Genomic DNA, 27,372 nt, shown 5'->3' with positions numbered 1-27,372 from the left:
CATTTTAAACTATTTCACATGTCTGAAGTCATACAGGAATAAATATTAAAAGTGGTCTTCAAATTGAAGGGATTAAATGCCAAAACCCATGCTCTTTCCCCCAAAAAAGGCACTAAATGGGAAATATCTATTACATATTTGTGTGAATTTGACTGTGAGAGGAGGATGTTTAAAAGATAGGTACACATTCAGATGGTTCGAAATTCAAAAGGCACAGGGGCGCCTGGGTGGCTCAGTCGATTAAACGTCCTATCTTGGCTCAGGTCATGATCTCAAGGTTCTTGAGTTTGTGCCCCAAGTGGGGCTCTCTACTGTCAGCTCAGAGCCCAGTTCGGATCCTATCTCCCAACCTCTCTGCCCCTCCCCGGCTCACTCTCTCTCTCAAAAATAAACATTTTTTAAAAATTCAAAAGGCACAAAGGGGTACAAAGTGGAAAATTTCCCTTCCCTCTAGAGGCAACCTGTGTTATCAGATGTTTTATACAGGTATAGGATGCTTTACTGTTAACTTAGCACAGTGGTTAAGAATAACAGGTGCTAGAGCCAGGCTTCCCGGTTCAGATCCTGATTCCATTACTTACCAGTTGTGTGAGTTTAGGAAAATTCCTTCACTTCTCTACACCTTAGTTTATTCAGCTATAAAGATGTAAAATGAGGATGATACTAGTACCTGCCTTATAGGGTTGCTGTAAGTATTTGAATGAGTGATATATTGAAGCTATCCCAACAGTGCTTGACATAGAATAGCCACAATTTAAGATGTTAGCTATTCTCTATATAATTATGATATAATTCTTTCCTTTTCTTTCTACACTATTCCCACACAGTTTGGCATCTTACATTTCTTCTTTAACTATCTTGGTGATCATTCCATATCTCCATATTATTATTAATGACAGCTGCATAGTACTCCATTTTGTGGTTGTATCAGAGTTTACTTAAACAGGTCACCAGTATTGAGCACTTAGGGAGTGTCCATTCTTTCATATTATAAAGTGCTGCAGTGAATCATCTTGTACATACACCTTTTAGCACATGTATGAATCTACCTGTAAGCTAAATTCCTAGAAGTAGAAATACTGAGCCAAACAGTATATGGATTTGTTAGTTTGTTAGATTTTGCCAAATTGCCCACTCTAGAGGTTATACCAACTTAACTTCCACTGGCAATTTATGGGAATGCCTGTTTCTGGCCAACCTGCCAATATTGAGCTTCAGCAAACTTTTTTTTTTATATTCACCACACTCAAAGACAAAAAACAGTATCTTAGTAGTTTTTGTAGGCATTTCTTTAAGTATAAATGAGGTTGAACATCTTAAATTGCAGTTGTATTTTATCCACTGGATTTTGCAACATGGCAATCGCCATTGACCTTGTAGGCCTAGTTTTAGTAGCATGAAAGAGGGATAGTCCAATTAAGAGGGCTGAGGAATAAACAGGATACAAAAGGTAGAGTAGGAGCAGACAAAAATATGACTAAAAGGAAAGAGATTAATAGGGGAGATGGTTGGAGGGGGAGGGAGGGGTTTTTAAGACCTTGCACTATGTTTAAATCGCAGGGACTTTGGGCACTGCCAATTACTAGCTGGGCGACCTTGTGCAAATAGCTTCACCTCTCTGGGGACTCATTTTCCTCATCCGTAAAAATGGGGCTAATAGTTCCTACCACATAGGGCTGCTATAATGATTAAATGAGTGAACACATTCAACAAACTCAGTAAAAGGCCTGGCAAAAACGTCATACAGTAGGACCGACCGGTCCTCCTCGCCCCAGACCTTGGGCTGTGTTTTCAGAGACACCGATCTTGCCGGAGCGCTCTCGCGGCCCCAGCCTTAGGACTGGAATGGCGCCTGGCGAGATTGAGGTTCGGCCGGCTGTATGCAGGCGCGCGCGACGAGTGGGGCGGGGGCGCGAGGGGCGGAGCCGCAGCCGCCTAGGCTGTTCCGACGATCGCGCGCCGCCCCCGCCGCGCCCCGCGCCCGCCCTTGTTAGCAGGCGCCTCCCGCCCCCCGCATTGCTGATGCTGCTGCTGGCAGACATGGACGTGGTGAATCAGGTACGCGTTCCAGCACCGAGGACAGAGCCCGCCGCTGTCCGGCTTCCCCGTCCGGATGCAGCGGATCAGGCGACTCTGAGAGGTGGTGGCCAGGGTCCTGGCAGCAGACACCCGGTCCCGGAGCTGGGGCTGGGGTCTGCGGCAGGCGAGGGAGGAAAGGGGAGGTGGAGAAAAGAAGGAGTGAGCCCTTTGCCGCAGCGAGGGCCGTCCTCTCTGCCGCAGCGGGGTCCGCCAGAAGCTGGGTTCCTTACTGGCAACCGTGAGGAGAGGAGAGGAAGAGGGGTCTTGGGGCTAGGGTAGGGGCGGAGGGGGGCGAGGGGAGGAGGAGTGGAAGAAGATGGGGGTTGCTGTAGATGAGCTAGGAAATAGAGCGACAGAAGGCGTTGGGGCGGGGGTTGGGGGGGGAGCTGACACCTGCCCCTCCCAGAGAAGGTATCCCAGTGAATGACCACCCTTTCCCCCAGAACAGACCAAGGGGGACGATCCAATTTTGCCTCTCCAAACCTCCTACTCTCCCCTCCCCTAGCACATATCCAGTGAAGCCATGTCCCAGCCCTCCCCCACCTTAATCAGCCCGGACCCTCTCTGCCATCTCACTCTTCTTCACCACCTCAGAACCTCACCCCCTCTCTAACCAGTACCAACCCCTCCCCATCCTCATCACTTCAGACCCCCCAACCACCATCTGACTCACCTTTACCACTGCAGACCCCTCCCCCACCCTAGCCAACCTGATTCCCTCCCTGTTATGACTCACCTTCACCATCCAAGACCCCATCCCCCACCATAATGAACCCCAACTCCTTCCTCACTCTCTCCACCTGATCCTCTTCGTCATCTGACTCACCTTTACCGTTTCAGACCTTTTCCCCTTCCCCAGTTAGTCCTGACCCCATCCCCATCTTTCTCACCCTGACAACCCTCTGCAACCTACCTATCTCCCCTAACCCCCCCCCACCAGTCCTGAACCCCAGGGGTCTTCTCTCAGAGACCCTGTGCTCAAACCTTCCCTTAAGTGTCACTTTCTCCTTCTCACTCCCTCTCCGAACATCACTCCCTCCTGGAGGTCACATGCCCTATCCCCAAGGGTCATTGCCTGGTGGCCTTGCCCCTCACCTCCCTCTCCATGCCCAACAACCCCACCCCCTCCCCACCGTTTCTCTCCTCAGCTGGTGGCCGGGGGTCAGTTCCGGGTGGTCAAGGAGCCCCTTGGCTTCGTGAAGGTGCTGCAATGGGTGAGTGTGGACTGGGCCATGAGGAGAAAGAAGGAGGTGGTGGGGTCTGGAAGAGCAAGGGTGGAGTAGGGGTGGTGAGCACAGAATGGATGAGTAGGTAGGGGGTGGAAGAGGATGAAAGAATTGGGCTCCAGGGTGAAGTCCCAAGGGGTTGGGGCTAGAGAATCAATGGGCTGTGATGTGACGTCATGTAAGACCAAGGGTACCCCCATTGTAAAGTGGAAGAATGTGACGTCCTACCTCCTCCCCTGAGGTGAGAGAGGGGCAGGGGAGGTGGAGCCTGAAGCTGGTTGCTGCGGAAAAGATGCAAGCCAGAGAAATCCAGGGACAGTGAAAGAGAATGAGAGGCAGGAAGTGATGGAGACAGAGGTGGAAATACAAAGAAAAAAAAAGATACAGAGATGAGAGAAAGTGGAGACAAACAGAAAGAGAAAAAGAAAAGGGAGACAGAGATGCAAAGAGAAATAGACACAGGGAAAGTGGCAGAAAAATGGAATGGGGGAGAGACAGAAACAGAGAAAAAGAGATACTCAGAGGAAAGAGAAAAGGAGGAACTGAAAAGAGAGAGATACCACAAGGGAGACAGAGAGAGCATGATACAGAGACCAAGTCAGAGACGGAACAGGAAGATAGAGACAAACAGACCAAGGACAGAAAGACACATAGAGAGAGACATACATTTACACAGAGATAGAGAAAAAAGAGACATAAAAAGACACACATTGATGCTAGAGAGTCAGAGGCAGAGAGAGAAACAGAGATACAGAGACATCTGAGAAAGAGAAACAGACAGATACCAAGAGAACTAGAGACATAGAGAACAACAGAGACAGGCAGAAATACACAGAGAGACACAGAAATAGACTGAAACAGAAGGGGGGGTCAGGGCACGGAGAGGTAGAGACTGAGAGAGACATTGAGAAAAAGACGGAAGAGATGGCCACACCCCTGTAATCAGCTTGTCCTTGGAGCCGATGAGCCCTGATTAGGGGGTGGGGGTGGGGGTGGGGACTGGTCCATCTGGTGCTGCTTGTGCTAGGCCCTGATCTGTCCAGAGGAGGGCATCCCTATCCCACGTGTACACAGGATAACCATGGCCATCTCCATCCCTGCTGCCCAAGGTCTTTGCCATCTTCGCCTTTGCCACATGCGGCAGTTACACCGGGAAGCTCCGGCTGAGCGTAGAGTGTGCCAACAAGTCCGAGAGTGATCTCAGCATCGAGGTTGACTTCGAATACCCCTTCAGGTGCGCCCCCACCCTACCCCACCCCGGAATCCCGAGAGAGAGGGTGGAGGTGGGGTGGGACTGGCCAACGCCACCTCCCCAGTGGCTCCTATTCAGCCCCCACCTCAGGGTACCACACTGGCTAAGGTCACTGTGCATGCACTGAGCACCTACCTTGTGCCTGGCACTGCTCTGGACATCTAGATGTGTGGTGAGCCAGACAGGCCTAGACTGTTGCCCTCTGGCTATGTTCTAGTGAATAGGGAGGGCCAGGAGACCGGTAATAAACAAGATCCCATATATATATATATATATATATATATATATATATATATATATATGGCCTTAATGCAGTAGGTGCTCAATTAATGTCAGCCAATCTTATTTAATTCCCATTCGTTTTTTCAATACACATTTTTGAGAACCTATTGTATGCCAGTTTCTGCTCAAAGTGCTGGGGACCTAACGGGAAAAAACAGACCTAGTTCCCTACCCTTATGGAGCCAAATTATAACAAATAAATTGCTAGAAAGGGATGATTGCAGATTGGGAGAAATTCAAAGAGGGGAATCCTTGTGCTGGGTTTTATAACAGAGAATGATGAGTGGGTGCTAATTAGCTATAGGAAATGACTAAATCCAGTTAAGCAATTCTGATATTTACTGAGTTGTGTGCACCAGGTGCTAGGTACATGAGGGCAAGCATAAGCAGGCAAGGTCACTGCCCTCACGATGCTGCTTACCTCCTGGGTGGGTGGGAAGACAGAGACCCACAGACAACTTTAATAGAGACTTTTGAGGCTCCTCTACTACTTAGACAAATCACATAACTGCTTTGGGTCTCAATTTCCTTGTCTCCAAAAGCAGATAATAATACCCACCTTACAAAGTTATGATGAATATTAAGTAAGTTAATACTTGGAAGGTGCTTAGCACAGTACTGGGAATACAATAAGTGCTCCATGAGTGTTTTTTATTTTTATATTTTTATTTGAGAGAGAGAGAGTGTGTGTGCGTGAGCAGGGGATATGCACAGAGAGAGAGAGAGAGGGAGGGAGAGAGAATCTTAAGCAGGCTCCATGCTAAGCACAGTGCGCAATACGGAGCTGGATCCTACAACTCTGGGATCATGACCTGAACAGAAACCAAGAGTCAGACGCTCAACTGACTGAGTCACCCAGGCGTCCTGCTCCATGAGTGTTTGTTAAAATAAAGAAAATAAATACATTTAAGGAACTCAGGAAAGAGGTCAGGGATTGAGTTGGAAATTGGGCATTTTTTGAGCACTAAGGATAAATGTAGGCTCAGGGGATCACGCAGGGTGAGAGGGAAGAGTGGAGAGAGGAAAACCCAGCACAGGCTGTGAGGAATGGTTGAAAGAAAAAGAGGCACCAGGGAGATGCAGCCTGAGGGGCAAAGGGGAGCAACAGGAATCCACTGGTTCACAGAAGCCAGGCAAGAGAGTTTGGGGAAAGAGGAGTTGGCAGCGTGGGATACTGCTGGGGGCAGGCCCTTTGGGAATCGAGAAGGCCACAAAAACCGGTGGATCCCCCCGATTGCTCCCACACCTAGGACCTCCAGTCCTGAAGATATGCCTTTTACCCATAAGTCTCCTGGAAAAAAAAGTCTTTGCCCTGGTCCCCCTAACCGACCCCCACTTCCCTTATAATCCCCCAAGAACCCCTCAGGACACCCCCCTCTACCAACCCAGCCTACTAGGAACCCAGAAACTCAACCCAGATTCAACTCTTAGCTCTGTCACTTAGCAATTATACAACCTTGGGCAACTTAACATAACCTTGCTAAGCCTCTGTTCATCTATAAAATGGGTATAATAATGCCTGCTTTAGAGAATTGAGGGCGGGGAGGGTCATTAAATGAGTCAATTATCTAAAGTGCCTTGTAGGTGATCAATAAGTGCCACCCCCTTCCCTCAGAACCTTTGCTACACAAGGAGCCTAGCACCATTTGCTCAGTCTCAGGATCCTGCCCCCCAGTCTGAGACCAAGGATCTGGAACCATACCTCAGACCTTCTCCCTAAACACGTTTTCTCCCTATGACCCCTCCTCCATTACACTGCAGGAAAGGTCCCAGGATACCTTCCCAATCTGCCTCTCCCCACCTCACATACATACACTCTGTTTGTTCCAGGATCTCTTCCACCCTCCTGTCTTTCTGTCTGTCTCCTGCTTTGTAGTCTCTGAGCTTTCCTCTGCTATGCATGTTCCTCTTCTCTTGGGGACCTGAAGTGAGGTAGGGAGGAGAGTCAACACGATGTAGGGAAAAACACAGGGTTCAGATCCCAACTGCACCATTCTCTCTCCAGCTGTGTGACTTTAGGCAAGTTAATGCGCTTCTCTGAGCCTCTGTACATTTCATTTGATACACATTTACTGAGCACCTACTATGGAGAAAAATGGAGCTAGGAAGGGGGCTAAGGAGTGCTGGGAGGGAATGGCTCCATTTCATTTTAATAGTGAGAGCAGGGAAGGCCTCACTGAGGTGACAGTTGAGCAAAACCTGAAGGACATGAAGGGAGTAATACATGAAGATATCTAGGAGAAGGACATTCTAGTGCAAAGATCCTGGGGTGGAAGGGTGCCTGGTATGTTTTACAAGTAATTAAGAGGTCAAAGTGCCTGGGTTGGAGGAGGGGATGAGTAAGACCCATTTCACCAGGATGCTGTGAGTAATCAGTAAACTGTGACTGGAATACAGTAAGTGCTCTGTGACTGGTTACTTCCTCTTTCTTCCTGGGACCTTGTCAGAATCTGGGGAACCCATGGCTGGGTAGGGGGAATGAGAGTGTTCTTAGGGTCTGGGCCACACCTGCCATCTCTCTCCACAGGCTGCACCAAGTGTACTTTGATGCACCCACCTGCCGAGGGGACACTGACAAAGTCTTCCTGGTGGGAGACTACTCCTCATCAGCCGAATTCTTTGTCACAGTGGCCGTGTTTGCCTTCCTCTACTCCATGGGGGCTCTGGCCACCTACATCTTCCTGCAGAACAAGTACCGAGAGAATAACAAAGGACCCATGATGGTGAGCCCCCACCGCCACTCAAATGCAGGGGCCAGGGGGACATGAAGGCTCAGGGACACCACCATGTTCACAGGCCACACCGAACCCAGACAGTCCCACATGCAAGCAGTCACCATAACAGCCACAGATGTTACTGCTGCTGAGGCTGTGAGCATAAAAGAAACCAAATCATAGAATGACAGGGACACACTCATAGCCCACACAGAATCCCAGACAGGCCTACACCTGGAAACCCGCCACCTCACACACAACCACACAGTCTAGATCAAAGAAAGGTGCACAGAGGTTCACTGTGACAGTCATGCCTGTCACTGTGCCACCAGACACACTGATTCCTACACAGCTGTACTCATACACCCTCATCCCAGACACAAAGTGACACAGATTCCCACATTCAGACAAAAGCACGAAGACACACTACTTTCCACAGATTCGGAAACCATCCCACAAAATCCCCCTATGCCCACACCCACACATCACAATTACACTCCCACATCCTCTGTGTCACACACACACACACACACACACACACACACACACACAAGCCCAAGCTAGGAACGCTCACCTTCAAGTGAGTATTGGTGGCTTCAGAGCTCAAAAGGTAGAGGAGAGACAGGGCTTTTCTGCAGGACCTCCCCCTCCCCAAGAAAGCCTGTGATCTGAGGAGGCCCCACAGCATGACATGAAGCGGCCCACTCACAGCGTTGTCTGCCTCTCCTCTGTCCTAGGACTTTCTGGCCACGGCAGTGTTCGCCTTCATGTGGCTGGTTAGCTCATCAGCATGGGCCAAGGGGCTGTCAGATGTGAAGATGGCCACTGACCCAGAGAACATTATCAAGGGGATGTCTGTCTGCCATCAGACAGGGAATACATGCAAGGAGCTGAGGGACCCTGTGACCTCTGGCCTCAACACTTCAGTGGTAAGCCCTGGGAAGGTTACTGGGATGGTGGGCCAGCTGGGGAAGGAGGCTGGGAAACCCACTGTCTGGCATGGGGAGTGGTGGAGAGAGAGTATGAGAGAAGAGTTCAGAGGAGATCCAAGAGGGCTCCCTGGAGGAAGCATGCCAACAACAGTGCCTTAAAGGATGAGATAGAAATTTTAACCACTGCAATACCCCAAATAATCCCCAAGAGGGGAATATAAGACCTTCTGACCGATTAGGTTAGGGAGATCTGGATCCCAGGCCCAGCCTAGTCATGTAGAATCTCTGACGACTCAAGGCGGCCTTGGGACCTCAGTGTCCTTATACAGTATGCAGAATGAGAGTAACTTGAAATGTTTCCCACTTGGACGCCCCCTACTGGCCGGAGTCAAACTGTCTGAGTTTCAATCCCAGCTCTGCCACCTGTGAGCTCAAAACTAGTTACTCAGCACCTCAGCCTCAGTCTGAGCATGTAATTGAAAACTAGTACGAGGTCCTGCTCCAAAGTTGAGTATTTAGTGAACTAATAACAAAGTGTTTAGAAAAGGGCCTGGCACGTGGTAAGTTGTGTACAAGTGTTACAGATGCTAAGATTCCAACTTTTTTCTGTTGCTTGCTGGGTGTGAGACCTTGAGCATCTTAGCCTCTAGAGCTGGGCCCCAGTTTCAACTATAAGGAGGAGATATTACTTCCTGCCCCCAAATTGAATTATATTACATATATTTAAGTTATATATATATGTGTTTTAATATAAAAGTACATATTTATATATGTTGTATGTGTATGTACATATATTTGCATATACATACCTATGTGTGTATATGCATCTATTAGTGGTATACCTACATATTTAATAAAAATTTATACTTAGCATTTTACTATATTACAAATTTATATTGTTTACCATATTTTATACATGTATAAATATATATATGTAACAGTGACATCAACATCCCCGAGAATCTGAATTCTAACACGTCTCATGCCCCCGCACCCCAGATGACTTTTCTCCACAATTACGTTCATGCCCCAGGACTCTACAGGGTCCGAGTTTTAGAAACCACCACCCTTCGGGAGGCCCAACACGCGCAGTCTCGATGTTCCCCAGGGCCAAGTCAAGGGACGCGCGGTACGACAGCAGGGCTTTGTCTCCCCGCAGGTATTCGGCTTCCTGAATCTGGTGCTCTGGGTCGGCAACCTGTGGTTCGTGTTCAAGGAGACAGGCTGGGCCGCCCCATTCATGCGCGCACCCCCTGGCGCCCCCGAGAAGCAGCCAGCGCCCGGGGACGCCTATGGCGAGGCGGGCTACGGGCAGGGCCCCGGCGGGTACGGGCCCCAGGACTCCTACGGACCCCAGGGTGGCTACCAGCCCGACTACGGGCAGCCCGCCGGCGGCGGTGGCGGTGGCTACCCACAGGGAGACTACGGGCAGCAAGGCTATGGCCCTCAGGGTGCGCCCACCTCCTTCTCCAATCAGATGTAGTCTGGTGAGTGACTGGCGGGCGGTGCGGCCAAGGAGGGTATAGGAAAGGAGACGGGCGGGTCAGTAAACCAGTAAGAGCCAAGAATAAGTGATTCGTAGATTCAGGGGAGTTGGAGGAGCCAACAGAGAGGCGGAGCTACATGCTAAGGACGAAAAACTAGCCAATAAATGAAGAGCAAGAGAGTGGTGCTTGAAGATGGGCAGAATGAAGAACCAATGGGAGAGAAGTAGAAGTGCCTCTCTGAAGGGAATGGCAGGGAGATTTGCATAGTGTAGGAGCTACGGTGGGAAGAGGAGGTGGGCCTTAGAACTGATTGATAAGCCAATATGTTAGGATAAGGCAGGTAGATGGTGACGGTAAACAGGCTTGGGTCATGAAGGTCAGACAAGCCCACCAATCCCAGAGGAAGTGATAGATCTGCCACTTCTCCCCAACCCTAGTGGTGAGGGAGGTGCTGTGGAATTTCACAGAAGGAAAAGGGGACGGCGGAGGCAATGCGAAAGCTTGCGGGCCTTTTTGCTGGGCCTAAAAAGGGAAGTGTGATTTCCTCACGTAGGAAGGAAGGAAATGGGGAGAAGAGGCAGGGGGATGGCAACACGTGGGTGGAGGTAGCTTCTTGCACTTGGCCAGTATGGAAAGTATAGGGAAGAGTTTATTAGGTACCTCACATCTAATTCATCAAAAAACCCTGTTGCCTCTACCTTCAAAATATATCCATAATCTTCCACTTCTCACTGTCCTCTCCGAGCCTGGACATCTTCATAGCTTTCCACCTGCATTCCCATTCTGTTCTACTCACAGCATTAGGGAGGGATCCTGTTAAATCCTAAATCAGGACACTGCCCTCCTGTGCTCAGAGCTCTGCCTGGGCTCCCATCTCATTAAAAGCCAATGCCCTCACCAGGGTCTACACAAAGCCTTACCCATCACTTCTCTGACCTCCTGCTTCCTACCACTCCCCACCCCCAACTCTGTTCTAGGCACAATCCAACTTCAGGACCTTGGTACTTGCTCTCCCCCTGGAGTTTTGCACCCACATACCCTGATAACCTTACCTGGCCAGCGGCTTACTAGTCCCCTTTCTAAGTTTTTTTACATTTATTTTTGAGAGACAGAGAGAGACAGAGCACAAGTAGGGGAGGGGCAGAGAGAGAATGAGACACAGAATCCAAAGCAGGCTCCAGGCTCTGAGCTGTCAGCACAGAGCCCAATGAGGGGCTCAAACTCACAAACCGGGAGATCATGACTTGAGCCGAAGCCGGACACTTAACCAACTGAGCCACCCAGGCGCCCCAAGTCCCCTTTCTTATCTCTGTTTTAGTATCCCGTGCTTTTCTTTATCACAGTCCATGATTATTAGTTAATATGTTTATTGACTATCTCTTCCACTAAACTAGGGGATGTCACCATGACTTATTTATGCTGTACATATATCAGAGCCCTACTAATGTTAAGAAACATTTATTGAGGAAATAATAGAAACGACATGAGATATTTTACTCTCATTTTATGCTTCTCTGCTCAAAATCTTCCCATGACTTACACCTCATCCAGAGTCAAAACTAATGTCCTCCCAACCTAGTCCACAAGGCCCTATATGACCCCATTACCTACCTCTCTGACATCACCTCCTCCCATGCTCATACCACTCAAGCCCCACGGACCTCCTTGCTATTCCTCAAACACACTAGACATGGTTCCACTCCAGGGCCTTTGCACTGGGTGTTCCTCCTGCCTGAAACGCTCTTCATTCCAGTTATCTGCATGGCAAATTCCTTCACCTCCTTAATTCTTTATTCCAATATCACTTCTTAAATGAAGTCTTCTCTGACTACCCTACTTATTACAGCAACATTTCTTCCCCTGTTGGTACTCCTAATCCCCCTCACCCTGGTCTACTTTTTGTTTTTCCATTTCCTTTATTATCTCCTTATGTCATCCTACAACTCACTTATATATTTTCGTTATTGTTTGAAGTCTTTCTCCTCTGCCACAATGCAAGCACCACAAAGATAAGGATTTTTGTTTTGCCCAATACAGTTGATCACCAATGGCTAGAACATTACCTGTAAATGGACTTTTGGGGGTTGGGGGAGGGGTGACCATAATGTCTTTGATACTTAACCTAGTGGGCGCAAGGTATATCTTCCCAATAGGAGCAGCTAGGGGACTATGAGTGAAGGAAGAAGGAAGAAAAGGCATGGCAGACAGAGAGTAAAGCCAAGGTGGAGGCATAGAAGCCCAGCCCCCCTCCCTAAGGGTACAACCTAAGTCTGGACCCCCTCTCCATTCTGTCTTTTGTCTCCACAGGTCAGTGCAGCCCGGGAGGACCCCATGGGTGGGCAAGAGCTCAGAAGCCCTGCCCCCCTTCCCACCCCTACACCCCAGGTCTCCGCCCCTCAAGCCAGGAGACTCTAACTCTCTTTGCTGTTTATATATATATATATTATATATAAATATCTATTTATCTGTCTGAGCCTTGCCCCCACTCCACACCCCTCATGCATTAGGGGCCTGACCTTGAGTGGGCCCCTCTCCTACCCCCACTGCTTCTGTTGCATCCCTTGGCCCCTCTCTGTTCTCTGGCCCTGTTCCCTGAGGTTGGGGGACTCTGAAAGGGGGACAGGGAAAAAACAGATCTCAGCTATGTGGGGAGGGTGGGTGTGACTTCAGATTCTCTCCCCTCTCTCCCTTCCCTTCTCCCAACTTGGTCTGGATTCCTCCAGCAATGCCTGGACAGGGGCCATTAGGGGAAATTAAACCCTGAGATGGGATAAAGGTAGACTGGTGGACTTGAGATGCAAGGTGGACTTGGAGAGGAGCTCTGGGGTGGAGAGGACTAGTCAGCCATGCTGGATCTGGAGTCAGAAAAGGGATGCCCTAGGGCATTCTGGAGTGGGTCTTGAAAGGAGGCTGAGGGCATGGTTCTAGAATGGGTGGAGCCTTGAGTGAGGCAGGGGTTGGGCCCCAAGAGTGGGCAGGATTTGGAGTAGGACAGGATTTTGTGTAAGGGGTGTGACTTGGAACCTGGAGACTGTGTTTGGAAGATCATTGAGGGCATGGTTCTAGAGGGGTGGGGGAAGGCTCCAAAGTGGGCAGGTCTTGTGTTGGGACTCGTCTATGGAAGGGGTGTAACTAGGAACATTCAGGAGAATGAGTTTGATTCTAAAGAGGATAGATCTTGTGCAAGGGAAGAAGTGGGATTCAGGAATGGGCTAAGCTTGAGGTGAGGTCATGGTCTGGGTTCTAGGCAGGGCAGGGCTTAGAGTGGGTGTTCATGGTGGTTTCAGAAGGGGCAGCCCACCCTAATGGAGCAGTGAAAAAAATATGTTTTAGAGTGGGCAAGTTTGGCAGTGGGGGGGGGGGTCAGGAATATCCCTGGCCAAAGCTGGGGACTGAACTGGCCTGGGAGGAGCTAAGAGGTATAGCTGGGAGGGTAAGGGGTGGGACCCAGAGAGAAGCATCCTCCACACCCTTGCCCACCCCCCATGATGGGACAGCTAGGTAATCAGAGGACAGAGCCAACAGGTCTGTGGGGCCAGCCCACCCTTCTTCCCCTTTCCTTGCCTCCTCCCTCCTTCCATACCCCCACCCATCCTGGGGTGGTTGGAGACCCGGTCTGGAGTCCCTATCCTGCACCCACTGCTGTGTCTGTGACGTCGGTAGTGCCTGTGATTGTGTGTTGCCACTTTGTCTGGCTGTGGTCCCTCCCCCTCTCCTCCAGACACCCACCCTTTTCCTTGCCCTTCAGTATTGTTTGAAGACCTCCCTAAGGAAGAACAAATAGGATTAATTCTCCTCCCCTAAATAAACTCCTCAACCACCTAGTCCACCCGGCTCTGATTTCTCAGTGTGTCTTTTTGGTGGGGGGGCAGTGGTGGGGGATGAGAAGAAGGACAGATGGGGGAGAGGTAGAAAGAGGAAGCTCCACCCCTGACCTGCTGGACCTGCCATTCAAGTCACCCCATCATTTTAGGTCCCTCTAGCAGTGTTATGCCAAGCCATATCCTCTGTGAAGCCTCTCCTGTTGATCACTTTAAGTCACACTCTGAGTAGTCCTGCCCAGTGTCCCACTACTGGCAACCGGCTGAATGCTCTATGGTTCAGTTCTAATTCTGGTCCACTAGCCACTCTCCTTCCAAGACTCCGTGGAACCCTGTCTTCAAACCCCAAATGGTCTGAATAGAACCCCTACACTTAATAGGGAGACTTCTCTCTACCTAGCCCTTCTCTCTACCTAGCAGACTCTGCTTTCTTGACATTTTCTTCCTCTGCCCCAGCTGGAGAACTGGGAGACCCAATGGGCTGCAAGGCCAGGAGGCAGGGCACTGGGGTGACTCATTAGTTCATTCATTCACTCATTCCCTGGCTACTCCATGGGGCAGGGAGGGGCGGGAAGTGACTGGGATGTGCATATTGGAGCTGGGTATGGATGAGGTCCCCTGTGCCCATAATAAAAGGCCCAGCTGCCACTGCCACCATGCCTAATTAGAAACCCCTGCCTGGCACCCGAGTCCTGACTGCTGGGTCAGGGACCCCCTCCTCCCAGCCCTGAGGGGCCGTGAAGCCTGACATGTGAAGGAGAGACTCCCAGCTATGGACTGAACTCAGGGAAAGGGATATCTAGCTGGAGAGAGAAAAATGGGAGCCAGGGAGGGAAGGCTGTAGTATCTATTTCTCAGGATTTAGGGGACAAGACAGCTGGGCCTGTAAGGAAGGGGAGGGAGCAGGGAGTAGGGCCTCCCAACCTGGCCTGTGTCTTTAACCTTCTCCCCATAAATATCAAATGGTCCTGGCTCTGATAGAGTTTTGGTGTGGGGGCTATGGGGGTGAATAAAAGTTAGTTCTCTGATGGTGGTGAGGGAGCACCAGCTGGGACTGCGATGGGCTTGGTGATCACACTTGCAGCATTCACTGGGGAGAAAGAGACCCTCGGAAGATCACCAGTGGGGAGGGGGCCAAGAGGTGGCTTTAACCCCTCCTCCCAATAACATCCAAGATAAATGGACATGAAACGCCAGTACAAGTACCCTAGCGCACCACTCCTTGCAGCCAGGTGGCCATTTCTTAAGTTCCCCCCCCCCCCCCCCCCCCCCCCCCCCCCCCCGCCTCTTTAGGCCCTAAGATATTCCTTGAGAGGCCATGTGTTACCCTGAGGTTCTGGGAGGCGTGCCTTCTGACGCCTGGTTCTGGTTCTGGCTCGGGGCAGGAAAGCTGGGGAGCTCTCCTGTACGGCGCTGCTGGGCTGCGTGCCCCTCACCTCTAGGCAGGGGGCGCCTTGGCCCAGGAATGAGTGCAGGCCCAGGAGCGGGCGGTGCTTGGCGCGCTCCTCCCATGCCGGTGTCAGATATACGGAACAGATCTCCCAGGCCGGACGCGCGGTGGCCTGACGGCCCGTGAGGATTCCATCGGCCTGACCCTGCCCGGCTTGACCCTGCCCGGGCGCGCCATGTTCGCGCGTGGGTCCCGGAGGCGCCGCTCCGGGCGCGCGGTGAGCGATACTTCGGGCAGCGGTGGGAGTCAGGGGTAAACTGAGGCCCAGGAGGGGGGCAGAGGATAGGGATAGCGAGGAGGCGCGCCACTGAGGGTTTGGGAATCCCCATCTCCAGATTCCCAGAACAGAGGGGCTGGGGCTGCTGGAAACGTGTGGATGAAGGAATGTGGAGATCTGGTGGCAGCTGCTCCCTAATCGCCTCTCTGCACACTTCCATCAGCACCCCAGGACCTGGTGGTCCTCTCGTGTGAATTCTGGGAGGGGATTCTGAGGGCCAAAAGACTGGGTCATGGAGTCCTGAATTGAGTAAGGACCTCCTGAGCATCTGAGGGAATCTTGTACCTTGGCAGAAAGTGATCTTAGGGGTGAGGTCCTACACTCCTGAGGTGCCTAAATACTAAGGGTCCAGGGATTGGGATTTGGAGTTAGAGGGCTTCCAGGCTTCTGCCTGAGCCAGGAGCTTTTTGACTTCCTAGACAGTGGGGCTGCTCTTCCTTTGGAGGGGGTCTTTAAGTGGGGTCTGGGTTTGGTGGTCCAAAGGACCAAAGGCCAAGGCTTCTTGGGGTGGGGATTATTGAATGGATCATGGGCTTCCTGAGATCCTGATCCAGTTCCTTAGGAATGAAAGGGGGAAGCCAGGGTTTGGGGGAAGGGCTTTGGAAAAGAGGGACAGGGTTCATGTGGGGATCCCAAGTGAGGATGGGGCCTCAGACTCCTACCCTGTGGAATTGGAGTGCTGCTGGCCTCCTGGATGGAGAAGGGGCCAAGATGAGGCCTGGGAGGGACACCCGGATTAGAGTCTCGGTGCTCTGGTGTGGAGAGTGTTCTGAGTTCTGGGGGAGGTGTTTGAGGCCTGGAGGAGTCAGAGGCTGGTGGGAGGTGTCCAAGGCTGGGTGAGGGGGAAGGGAATTCCCTGAAAAGGGGTATATAGGAAGGTGGCCTCAACTTCCCCGCCTCTACCTCAGTTGTGTCCTCCGCTCCTGCACTCCCGGCGCTGTCCCAGCCTGCCCAGCGCTGCCCTGGTGGGACAGGCCCTGGCGTGCGGTCGCGGGCCTGGGAGTGGAGAGGTGGGCGTTGACTTCTCTCTCCCCGCCCCCGCAACTCGTCTGGTACTGCGTCTGCCCTCACCCACTTCAGCCTCCAGAGGCGGAGGACCCAGACCGTGGCCAGCCCTGCAACTCCTGCAGGGAACAGTGCCCCGGCTTCCTGCTGCACGGCTGGAGGTAGGTGACCATCTGAAGGCCTTGTCTTTGTCAGGGCCCCGTCCTCAGGGGAACCCCCAGAAGCTCAGGCCACACCCGTAGGCTTGAGCTTAGTCCATGGAAGCCTCTCAGTTGGGGCAATAGCCTAACGCTCAGACTCAGGGCCCCGCCCCCTGACTCATTCCCAATTGTCCAGTTCCCAGGAAAACTCCACCCACTACATAGCCCCGCCCCCCAGAAGTGTTCTCGCCTGGTTGCCAGTCCATCCCTAGGGAAGTCCTCAGTCCCAGGGGCTGAGCACCATCCACTGACATCCAGCCCCTCTCAGACTCAGAACTCTTTTCCCAGACCCAGTGTCCTATCCTCCCCCTGGAGCCCTGTACCCAAAACGTCTCGTGAAATCCCACAGAACCCACAGCCGGCACACTCAGGCCCTACCCACAGGCTCAGAGCCCCCACCCGCCCACAAGTTCAGACCCAGCACAAGCTAGAGCCTGCCTCTAGGAAAAGTTCCCCCACAATATCCAAAGCCAGTCCTGGAAAGAAACCTCTGAATATGTAACTCCAATCTCAGACTCAGAGCCCCACCTTTATTCAGGCCCACTGCCAGGACAGTCTGACCGAGTCCCAGAGATGATAGTCAGGGGCCACAGCCCCACCTGCAGTTCACAGCCACTCCCTCTGCTCCTCTCTCACCCACAGCAGTCCCACCCCTGGGCCCAGAGCCCTGTCCTGGCTTAGAGTCCTTGCGTGACGATAATCTGTATGTCCCTGCCCCTTATTTGTACTTCCTTGGGGCTGCCAAAGGGTCCAAGTGAGCTACTATGCCTTAGTAATTGACCCCCTTCCCTCTCCCTCAGAAAGATCTGTCAGCACTGCAAATGCCCGAGGGAAGAGCATGCTGTGCACATGGTGCCTGTGGACCTGGAACGCATCATGTGTCGGCTAATCTCAGACTTCCAGCACCACTCCATCTCCGATGATGACTCTGGCTGTGCCTCGGAGGAGTATGCCTGGGTGCCCCCTGGTCTCAAGCCAGAGCAGGTGACCAGAGGCTGCCACCTGCTCCTGTTCTCCAGTGGATGCACACACATGCAGGCACACACATATACACACTCAGGTAGAAACCTATTTGTGGGACCACACTAGGGTATGTGGTCAAATTGCATGTATCCTTCTGACCCTTATGTAATCTTACAGTGGTCAGCCCCCCACAATTCTCAGGGAACCCTGAGTGGTCATTGAGTGGGTTAATTAGGGCATGTTCACCCCACTCCTATTCCATCTCTTAACTCAGGTCTTATCCCAGCACTTCATTCATCACATCACCATTAGTTAATTCATTCAACAAATAGTTATTGAACGCCTACTGCATCCCAGACACTGTTCTAGGCACTGAGGACACAGCAGTGAACAAAACACAAAAAAATACATCCGCCCACATGGAAGTTAGATTCCTAAAGTGAACAACAGCCAATATAAACAAACCTGTAAAAATATGTCAGATGGTGTAAGGACTATGGAATAAAAAAGCAGGGAAGGAGTAGAGAGAAAGTTAGAACTGTAAATAGGGTGCCCAAGTCAACCTCTGTGAGAATATGATGTTTGGGCTTCCTGAAGGAGGTAAAGAAGTAAGCCATGCAGATACCCAAGGGTAGAGCTATCCAGGCAAAAGGAAGAGTTGATGCAAAGGCCCTGAGGCAGCAGCATTCTTGGCACGTGTGAGGAACAGTGAGGAGACCAGTGTAGCTAGAACAGTGAGTGACTAGGAAAGTGGGGGGAGGTGAAGTCCAAGAGGTGGAGGGGGGTAATGGAGACTTTGACCTCTACTCTGAATGAGGGGGAAGCCACGAAAGTGTTGTGAGCAGAAAGGGATGTGGTTTGTTTTAGGATTAGCAGGATCCCTCTGACTGCTGTGTGTAGAACAGACAAAGAGTAAGGCTGGAAGCGGTTGGGGGGGGGGGGCGGAGGCAGTGAGGGAGAGGCTACTGGAGTAGTCCTGTGACTGATGACAATATTGGCAGTATAAGTAGCAAGTGGTGATCAGATTGCAGATGTTTCACAAGCAGAGCTAAGAGGATTTGCTTGTGAATATGTGAGAGAGAGGAGTCAAAAATGACCTCAAGGATGGATGGATTAACTGATGTGGGACCGGCCAAGGCCGGAGCAAGTTGAGGAGTAAGAACATAAATTTGGGTTTGGCCATCTGGAGTTTGAGATGCCTGTTAAAGGTTTGAGTGGCCATGTTGCTGGGATCTCAGGGGAGAAGTCACAGGGCTGGAGGTATGCATTTGTGAGGCATTAGCCATGACGTGGTATTCATAGCCATGAGGTTGGACATGATTCCCAAGGGACTGAATGTAGAGAGAGTCAAGAAACCCAAGGATGAGCCTGAGAACCCTCCCACATTTGGGGCTCAGCTATTTGAGGAGGAACCAAAAGGGAGACAGAGAAGGATCAGCCAATAAGGTAGAGGAAACCCAAGACAGTGTGGTATTCTAGAAGCCAAGGGAACAAAGTGTTTCCGGGATAAGGAAGTGATCAACTGTGTCCAGTGCTACTGATGAGTCCAGTTGTTATAGGGCCTGAGACGTGAACAATGATTTTAATGGTGTGCACCTTGTCAATGACCATAACAGGAACAGCTTTGGAAGAGGGGCAGGGATGGAAGGGGTGGGGAAGCCTGACTGAGGTCGGGTCTGGAGACAATGGGAGGAGAGGAAGTGGACACAGTGAATGCACCCAACTGGTATAAAAGGAAAGAGAATGGTGGAAAGGAAAGTGGGGTCAAGACCTGAAAGAACTTACAGTGTATTTGGGGGGTGATAGAAATGATCCAGACTGTAGGAAGGGGAGATGGAGAGTGTCAGTAGACATTCCCTTGTGATGACTTTAATTTTCTCAGAGAAGTAGGGTCCCACCATCTCACTGTATCACAACTCACCCCTAGTCTCAATCATTGTCTCCCATTCCCCATGTCCTCCCAGGTATACCAGTTTTTCAGCTGCCTCCCAGAGGACAAGGTCCCCTATGTCAACAGTCCCGGGGAGAAATACAGGATCAAGCAGCTGCTGCACCAGCTGCCCCCACACGACAGTGAGGTGAGGAGAGAAAAGACAGGAAGGGCATGCCAGGTCGGGGTGGGGGGGGCACAGCCTGAGCAAATGCTAAGCAGCTAGAAAGAAATGGACAGGGCCAGGGGCACCTGGGTGGCTCAGCCGGTTAAGCATCGAACTTTGACTCAGGTCATGATCTCACAATTTTGTGAGTTCCATCCCTGTGTTGGGCTCTGCGCTGACACTGCGGAGCCTGCCTGGGATTCTCTCTCTCTCTCTCCCTCTCTCCCTGTCTCTCTATCCCTTCCCTGCTCACACTGTCTCTGTCTCTCTCAAAATAAATAAATAAAACATTTTTAAAAAAAAGAAATGGACAGGGTCAGAGGAGGAAAGGTAAGCTGATCTGAGGTGAAAGGTCTGGACAGACAGGGACAATCAGGACATTCCTTGGCAAAACCACAGCTGAGCCTCGGGAGAAGAGGTAAGGGGTGGGAATTTCAGGCAGGAAGTAACATCCATAGAAAGACCTTGAAGTGAACTCTGAGCTGAGATGAATTCTGGAAGGTGGGGAGGGGCAGGCATCATGGAAGGTGCCTGGAAGACCTTCCTACCCCAGGCACAGTACTGCACAGCACTGGAAGAGGAAGAGAAGAAAGAACTCAGAGCCTTCAGCCAGCAGCGGAAACGAGAGAATCTGGGGCGCGGCACTGTGCGCATCTTCCCCGTGACCATCACTGGAGCCATCTGTGAGGAGGTGAGCAAGGGAGGGCCTGGGTGAGTGAGTAGTGCCTTTGTTCCAGGCCCTGGTAAGATGAGGCCTGCCACTTAAGCCCTAGTGGTCTGTCTCTAATGTCCTCTCTGGTGGATGGGGTCTTTTCCTCCTATCCCACTGTTAGGCATGGACCATCCCTTACCACCTCCCTGGCCAGCAAGGTCTGTCTGTAGGACCCCCTGGTGGACAGAGCCTATTCCTCCCATCTCACTTTTGAGTGTGGTCTGTCTCTCGGGAGGCTCTAGTGGACCTTCTCTATTAGTTCCCTCCACTCAGTGGATGTGAGGTGTGGGCTGACTCTCTGGTCCTCTTGTGGTTGCAACATGTCCTTAAGAACTGACCCCCAGTAGCAGGACCTGTCTGTAGGGCCTAGTGGTGGGTCAAATTTATCTTCAAGGCCCCTCCTGGTAGGTAGAGCCTGACCCTAAATCCTACTGTTAGGATCTAAGGTGAGGTTTGTCACTAAGTTTCCCCCACTGGGCCAGGCCTCTTTGATTTCCCCAGCTCCCTAAAACCAAGATTTGCCTTTAAGGCCACCCATGATTAGAAGGGCCTGTCTCTATGGTTTCCCCCAGGAGTAGGGTCAGTCTCTAAGGTACCCTCCCCTGTAGGCAGGACCTGTCTCAAAGTTACCCCACTGGTGGAACCAGTCACAGAGGTCTGCCATGGGGATGGCCCAAGTGCGACCTGCATGACTTGGCTGACCCCATCCATCTGACCATCTTGGTGGCAGTGTCTATCTGTCATTTGGCAGTGTGGGAAGCAGATTGGAGGTGGGGACATCGCAGTGTTTGCCAGCAGGGCAGGCCTGGGTGCCTGCTGGCACCCACAGTGTTTTGTGTGCTCCACGTGCCGGGAGCTGCTGGTGGACCTCATCTACTTCTATCATGCTGGCAAAGTCTACTGTGGTCGCCACCATGCTGAACGCCTGCGCCCGCGCTGCCAAGCCTGTGATGAGGTTCGTGCCTCTCTACCCAGGGGTGGGAGTGGAGGGTGGGCAGGGCCACGGGCAGGCCCCTCTGATGGCCAAGGTGGCCTGTGTCCCCCCCCCCAGATCATCTTCTCCCCTGAATGCACCGAGGCTGAGGGCCGGCACTGGCACATGGGTCACTTCTGCTGCTTTGAATGTGAAGCATCGCTAGGAGGGCAGCGCTATGTCATGCGTCAGAGCCGCCCCCACTGCTGTGCCTGCTATGAGGCCCGCCACGCGGAGTACTGTGATGGCTGTGGGGAGCACATCGGTGGGTGAACGTGACATTGAACAAGGGGACAGATGGACAGCTGGGCCATAGCACCACCCCAGCAGGATCCTCCGTTAATATTCCATGCTTTCAGTCTAGTGCCAGGACCAAAGCCCTATACCCTTCAATGCAAATCTCTCACCGGTATCCCCCGTTATGCCGTACTTTCTAAACCCCACCTGCACAACACTAGGCACCACGACACATCTAGGCCCACTTCCAGAGTTCCCTCTAATTCCCAGCCCCTCCCCCCCCTTAGTCCCTCAGCCAAAGCCCAACTCCCCCAAGCTGTGCCCTATTCTGTCAAGATTCCTCCTACCTTCTAAACCACACCCTACGTCTAAGACCCACTCCTTTCCCACCAAGGCCCCGCCCTACCTTCTTCTAAGCCCTGTTCCCACCACCCTGGTCTTTTCATCAGGTCTGCCTTCTGCACTGCATGCACCAGAAGCCACTTCTTAAAGTTGAAGCCTGACCCACATCTTAGAGTCCAATGCCAAGCCCCAACTCTGGGAGGGAGCACCCTAGGAAAGAAAGGGAAGGAGGAAACAGTTTCCAGAAAAGAAGGGATGAGGAAACTCAGGGCAAAGCCCAAAGCTCGGGTTTCCTGCTTTCTACAGAGAAGAGCCCCATTCTGAAGAGTTGGGGGAAGGAGGGAGTCTTGGGACACCCTGCCTCAGATTCCCTGCCTCTTCCCAAGAAGGGCCCATTCAGAACGGGTGGGGATATGCCTGATGACCCTGCCTCAGCTTCCCCATTCTTCGGTCTCTGCAGGCCTGGACCAGGGGCAGATGGCTTATGAGGGCCAGCACTGGCACGCCTCAGACCGCTGCTTCTGCTGTAGTCGCTGCGGGCGAGCCCTGCTGGGCCGCCCCTTCCTGCCACGCCGCGGCCTAATCTTCTGCTCGAGAGCCTGCAGCCTGGGGTCGGAGCCCACGGCTTCTGGGTCCGGCCGCCGTAGCTGGAGCGCGGGCACAGTCCCCGCGCCTCTTGCAGCATCCACGGCCTCTTTCTCTGCTGCGGAGGAGGCGTCCGAGACCTCCACCAAAGGCACCAGCACGGAGCTGGAGCCTGGTGAGCTAACCCTCGAGCCACGCCCAGCCTCTAGAGCCACGCCCAGCCTCTACTCGTCCCTCCGCCTCAACCCTGGCCCCCTGAGCTCGATTCACCCAGGCCTTTCACCTGGGGCATCCCCGGCCCCGCCCCCATCTCAACCCTTGTTCCATCCCCAAACTAGGTCCCGTCTCCAGCCCAAACTACACCCCCCCGTGAACCCTGGTTCCTCCCCGCTCAGTTACAAGGCCAGTCCCCTAGCCTCAACTTGTTCCTGCTTGAGCCCGAGTTGTTCCTCCTTCCCTCCAAACCCTCGACCCTCCACCCTCCACGCCCAGGCCCCGCCCCTATCCCAAGGCAAATTTGGTCTGCTTTAGCCCATGCCACGCCCCTTCTATCAGAAGCCTAGCTCCCATTCCCTCCACCCAGAGCCTGCCCTAGGCCTCATATTGCCCAAATTCCCCACCTCGCTGCCCCCCTCCGACCCCTGTCCCCACTTTCCCAGTCCCGATGGGGGAAAGCAGAGAAAGCCTTTCCACAGGCCTCCCCTGGGTGGTTGGGGGCGGGGGGAGATAACAGGGAGTTGCTCCATCTCTCTTTTCAGTTACAGGCCCCGAGGAGCCAGCCCGCTTTCTGAGAGGGGCCCCCCACCGCCACTCCATGCCAGAGCTGGGGCTCCGCAGTCCTCCCGAGCCACCCCCAGGACCCCCCAGACAGCCAGACCCGAGCCCGGAAGATGGTGCCTTTGGTCGCCAGAGCACCCCTCGTGTCAGCTTCCGTGACCCTCTGGTGTCCGAGGGAGGCCCGCGGCGGACCCTGAGTGCGCCCCCAGCCCAGCGTCGCAGGCCACGCAGTCCCCCACCCAGGGCACCCACCCGTCGCCGACGCCACCACCACCACAACCACCACTATCACCGCCGCCAATCTGGCAGATATCGCCACCACCAATGTGACTTGGGATCAAGATCGGACTCAGGATCTTGTTCCAGCTCACCTTCTAGCCCCAGTTCTGAGTCCTCAGAGGAGGATGGCTTCTTCCTAGGGGAACGCATCCCGCTGCCCCCGCATCTGCGCAGGCCCTGGCCTGCTCAGGACAATGCAACTGGAACCCCTAAATCCCCATCTCCACAGCTCTCCGGGAACTCACGCCCAGGGATGCCTCGCCAGGCCAGAGACAAGAACTGCATCGTGGCTTGAAGGCAGTGTAGTCCTGGAGGGCTCCATTCTCAAGTCCGAGTAGATGACCCCATCCCCCAACCTAAATCATAAATCCTCTTCCTCCTTCATCTGTTTTTTGTTAATGGAGTAATTTAATATTTGTTGTAAAACAGGCCTGGCTTCTTTACCTCCTTGCTCCAGCTGTCCTCCTCCCCAATTTTGCCCCTCCTGATGCTTGAGATTTATCCACATTTGATCAAAGGATTAATTTATTCATTACCATATGTTCTAACAATCTCTTTATTTATCCCTCCACAGAACCACCACCCACACTGAGGAGTTTTTTTGGTGTGGGTCACAACCTGGGACCTAAAATCTCAAATCTGAGGCTCCCTCCTCCCTCATTTTGTGGCTTAAGTGGGTGCATAGTCCAGGCAGAACAGGTGTCTCCTTTTGGATACTGCAGAAGGAAGGGGGACATAGGCACACCCATAAAAATGGCCACACCCAGGAGGGATTGGCAGGTAGGAAAATAGATTCTCCCGATAAAGGCACTTTTACTTCAAATAAGGGACTGGGAGTTGGCTGGGAGTGCTGTAGGAGCAGGAGGGAGTTATTTCCATGGAAGTGTTATTTGCAGGTTGCAGAGAGAAATGAAGGGAGTTCACCTACACCGGGCCATCTGCAGGGTCTACAAGTGAGGAAAAGAGAGGAAAGCATTGGCTGGATTCATACGCCTATTTACAGACAAGAATACTGAAGCTTATGGTACTTACTGGCACTAAAGCCATCAGTACCAATAAGGGGCATTCATGCCCTTGGGAGACCCCTTTCCTTCTCTCCTCAGCCCCCTAAGCAACACTCCCCCCCCCACACACACACACACTTACCAGTAGGGGCTGCTGTATGTCTTTGCTGCCGCAAGGGGAAGGTGATGTAGGCATCATAGCCAAAGAGGCATGAAACAATTAGGCCCAGTACCTGAGGGTGGCGATGGGAGTAAGTGAGGTTGGATTAGGTTGGTCAGCTTACTCAGGCTTTTGCTTCTTTGTCCACCACCTCCAATGACTGCCCTACACAGGGATGGTGACTAAAACCCAGATCAGGAAGCCAGAGAGCCCCAGGGAAAGACCAGGAGACTGGAATCTACCCTACCCTCCCTCCTCCTAGACCCTTCCAACACAGGGAAACCACATGGTGGCCCCACATGTTGGTGGCACCATTCACACTGTACATTTGAGACAAAGTTCTAGCAGATGATAGTCTAATGTATTGACAAAGGGGCTGCCTCTTTGCTCTTCCCACAAAGGTCCCTGTGTTGGACAAAGTATGGCCTTTCACAGCAAATGGTGATCTTGGGAGGAAAACCAGGGCCTGGGCCAGACTTTCCTGTAGGCTCTGAGGACAAGTGTGGCCTGCTAGGGGTCACACACTTTCTGGCAAAAACAGGGGCAGAGATGGCCCCTGGATTCTCAAACCCCTCTCTCTTTACTTTAGAGCTGCCCCTGCAGCTTTTACCCCTGCGATGATTTTGGAGGCATTTCCTCTCTCAACCAGGACAACAATGGAGGTGATCAGGTAGAGGATGGCCGCTATGAGGGTTCGGAAGAAATCCTGTGATGTGTAGAGAGAAGAGGGAAGTCAGCATCCAGAGTTACTGGGACCATCCCACCTGCCCAGGTCCCTCCCTAACCACGCCATTTTCAGCCCCCTTCTCACACTCCAAGGCCAGTTGATGATCTGTATCTTAGTGTGCACGTCACACATGTAGATGACAAAGAAGATAGTAGCAAGGATCATTTCAACCACCGACAGGGAGGAGTATCCTGGTGTGGAGGCACTGAAGCAGATCAGAATCACCAGGCAAAATATCTGGAAGGATGACAGGGGAAAGGGGGCCTATGATCAGTGCCCATCAGGGCTGAGGGGATTGATTTAAACTGAAGGTCTTAAACTCAGATGCCTACCAGGACTGGAAAGATGACAAATAATAATCGCTAAACATTTATTGTGCGCTCATTGTGTCTCAAAGGTTCTTCTTCTAAGAGCTGTACAAATATTAATTTACTTAATTATCACGACAACCTAATGAGCTGGGTACTATTAGTATCTTTATTTTACAGGTGAGAAAAGTGAGCTCCAGAGAGGTTAAGTGACTTGCCCAGGGTCACCTAGCTAGTAAGGGGTAGCGTTGGGTGCCTCAATTTCGCCCCTTTTCCCTTCCAGCATAGGGGCGGGCTGCTGGGAGTGGTGCAGCCAGGTGTTTTGTGAGTACTGCTGGCGCCAGCTTCAGGGCCTTGACAGGGGCGGGACCTGCGGTTCCCTCGGCAACCCTTTTGGGAAGCGGTGAGAATGACACCGGAGGGGCAGGGCTGTGTTACAGGCGTCGCACCCCTTTTACAAGTGAATCAAAGGCGGCGCCCACTTTGAGGGAGGTAGGAAACCCAGGCTCCCGAGCGGCCGGAATAGCTAAGGACCTCCGGCCCGACCACAGAAGGGTGAGGAAGAACTGGTAAAAGGCGGACCGCCCTACCCCGAAGGACCAGCTCTCAGGGCCCCACCCCAACAGGCCCCGCCCCTGGGCTCCCGGCCAGCCCGCCCGCCTGTGCCCAGGCCGCGCCACGCCCTGCCACGGGAGGCCCCCCACCTCCCAGCCCCCTAGGATCCCTCGGTTGAGCCCACCGATGTGTCCACGCGGTCTCCCTCCACAGGGCCCCCCATATGCTCTATGGACCCCTTGCGTCACCCCGTGGCCCAGCAGCTCCTGACCACCTTCTCCAAACCCCACGGACTCGCCCCGAGCCCCCAGTTTCGGGCTTCTGCCGCTAAGTCACCCACCCACCCTCCCTCACTGGGGAGCGCCTCCGGGCCCACGTCTGCCTCACCTAGGGTCGCTGGGCTACGCGTGGTCCAGCCACCCCACCCCGCCTTTGCCCACCCGCCTATCCCGGGACGCTCACAATCTCAGCCAACAGGAGAATTCCCTTTCGGGTGCGCGAAAAGTTGGTGCAGGCGGCCCAGCAGCCGGGAGCCGAGAGGCGCTCGGAATCCGCCATCGGGTGCGCTGGAGTCCCTAGGGGCGCAGAGTATCTACTTGCTTGCTCGTGGATTGGGGGACGCTGCACACCCTGCCGTCTTGCCCGCCGTCTGGACGGGAAGGGGGCCCCCGAGGCGAAGGAGGGAGTGAATCACCTCGCAGAGCAGAAGCGGGCGGGGCCGGAGGGGGCCGGGCCAGGTGGCTGCCGCCCCGGAAGCCCCTTTGCCCCGCCTGCCAAGGATACTCCCCGCCTGTCTCATAGCCCCCAGGGCGCCCCACCTCCAGAGGCGCCAGCCTTTGAGGCTTGGCAGTGCGGGGTACCAAGTGCGGTAATGGCGGTAATGGCGAGACCTTTCGCGCTTTCAGAATAGGAATGCTTTCGGTGCTGAC

At 52.8% G+C, this 27,372-nt stretch overlaps 3 protein-coding genes across 4 annotated transcripts; 2 read left to right on the top strand and 1 right to left on the bottom strand.

Annotated features, from left to right (window-relative positions):
* The first annotated feature begins 2,040 nt into the window (after positions 1-2,040).
* Positions 2,041-9,968, top strand: SYP (synaptophysin). The gene is made up of 6 exons (XM_049643837.1): positions 2,041-2,058; positions 3,228-3,293; positions 4,415-4,539; positions 7,367-7,562; positions 8,291-8,482; positions 9,645-9,968. The coding sequence occupies exons 1-6, from the start codon at positions 2,041-2,043 to the stop codon at positions 9,966-9,968; spliced, it is 921 nt and encodes a 306-aa protein (XP_049499794.1).
* Positions 9,969-15,306: 5,338 nt separating this feature from the next.
* On the top strand, positions 15,307-24,292 carry PRICKLE3 (prickle planar cell polarity protein 3). Its single transcript, XM_049643834.1, has 9 exons — positions 15,307-15,460; positions 16,601-16,686; positions 17,526-17,709; positions 19,653-19,766; positions 20,338-20,475; positions 21,248-21,451; positions 21,548-21,734; positions 22,509-22,808; positions 23,392-24,292. Exons 1-9 carry the CDS (start codon positions 15,419-15,421, stop codon positions 23,982-23,984), a joined length of 1,848 nt encoding a protein of 615 aa, XP_049499791.1. The 5' UTR covers positions 15,307-15,418; the 3' UTR covers positions 23,985-24,292.
* Positions 24,230-27,171, bottom strand: PLP2 (proteolipid protein 2). 2 transcript variants are annotated; one of them, XM_049643836.1, is made up of 5 exons: positions 26,906-27,167; positions 25,665-25,817; positions 25,464-25,559; positions 24,836-24,926; positions 24,230-24,636 (listed from the first exon to the last, which is right to left on the bottom strand). In XM_049643836.1, exons 1-5 carry the CDS (start codon positions 26,999-27,001, stop codon positions 24,614-24,616), a joined length of 459 nt encoding a protein of 152 aa, XP_049499793.1. In that variant the 5' UTR covers positions 27,002-27,167; the 3' UTR covers positions 24,230-24,613. The 2 variants fall into 2 exon arrangements, with proteins under 2 accessions (XP_049499793.1, XP_049499792.1); XM_049643835.1 differs by lacking the exon at positions 24,230-24,636 and having other exon boundaries at positions 24,774-24,926; positions 26,906-27,171.
* Between the last annotated feature and the right edge of the window lie 201 nt (positions 27,172-27,372).

Source organism: Panthera uncia, chromosome X (genome assembly GCF_023721935.1).
Source record: "Panthera uncia isolate 11264 chromosome X, Puncia_PCG_1.0, whole genome shotgun sequence".
Lineage (NCBI taxonomy): Eukaryota > Metazoa > Chordata > Mammalia > Carnivora > Felidae > Panthera > Panthera uncia.
Note: the sequence above shows the minus strand (reverse complement) of the source record. Positions and strands in the feature narration are given on the sequence as shown.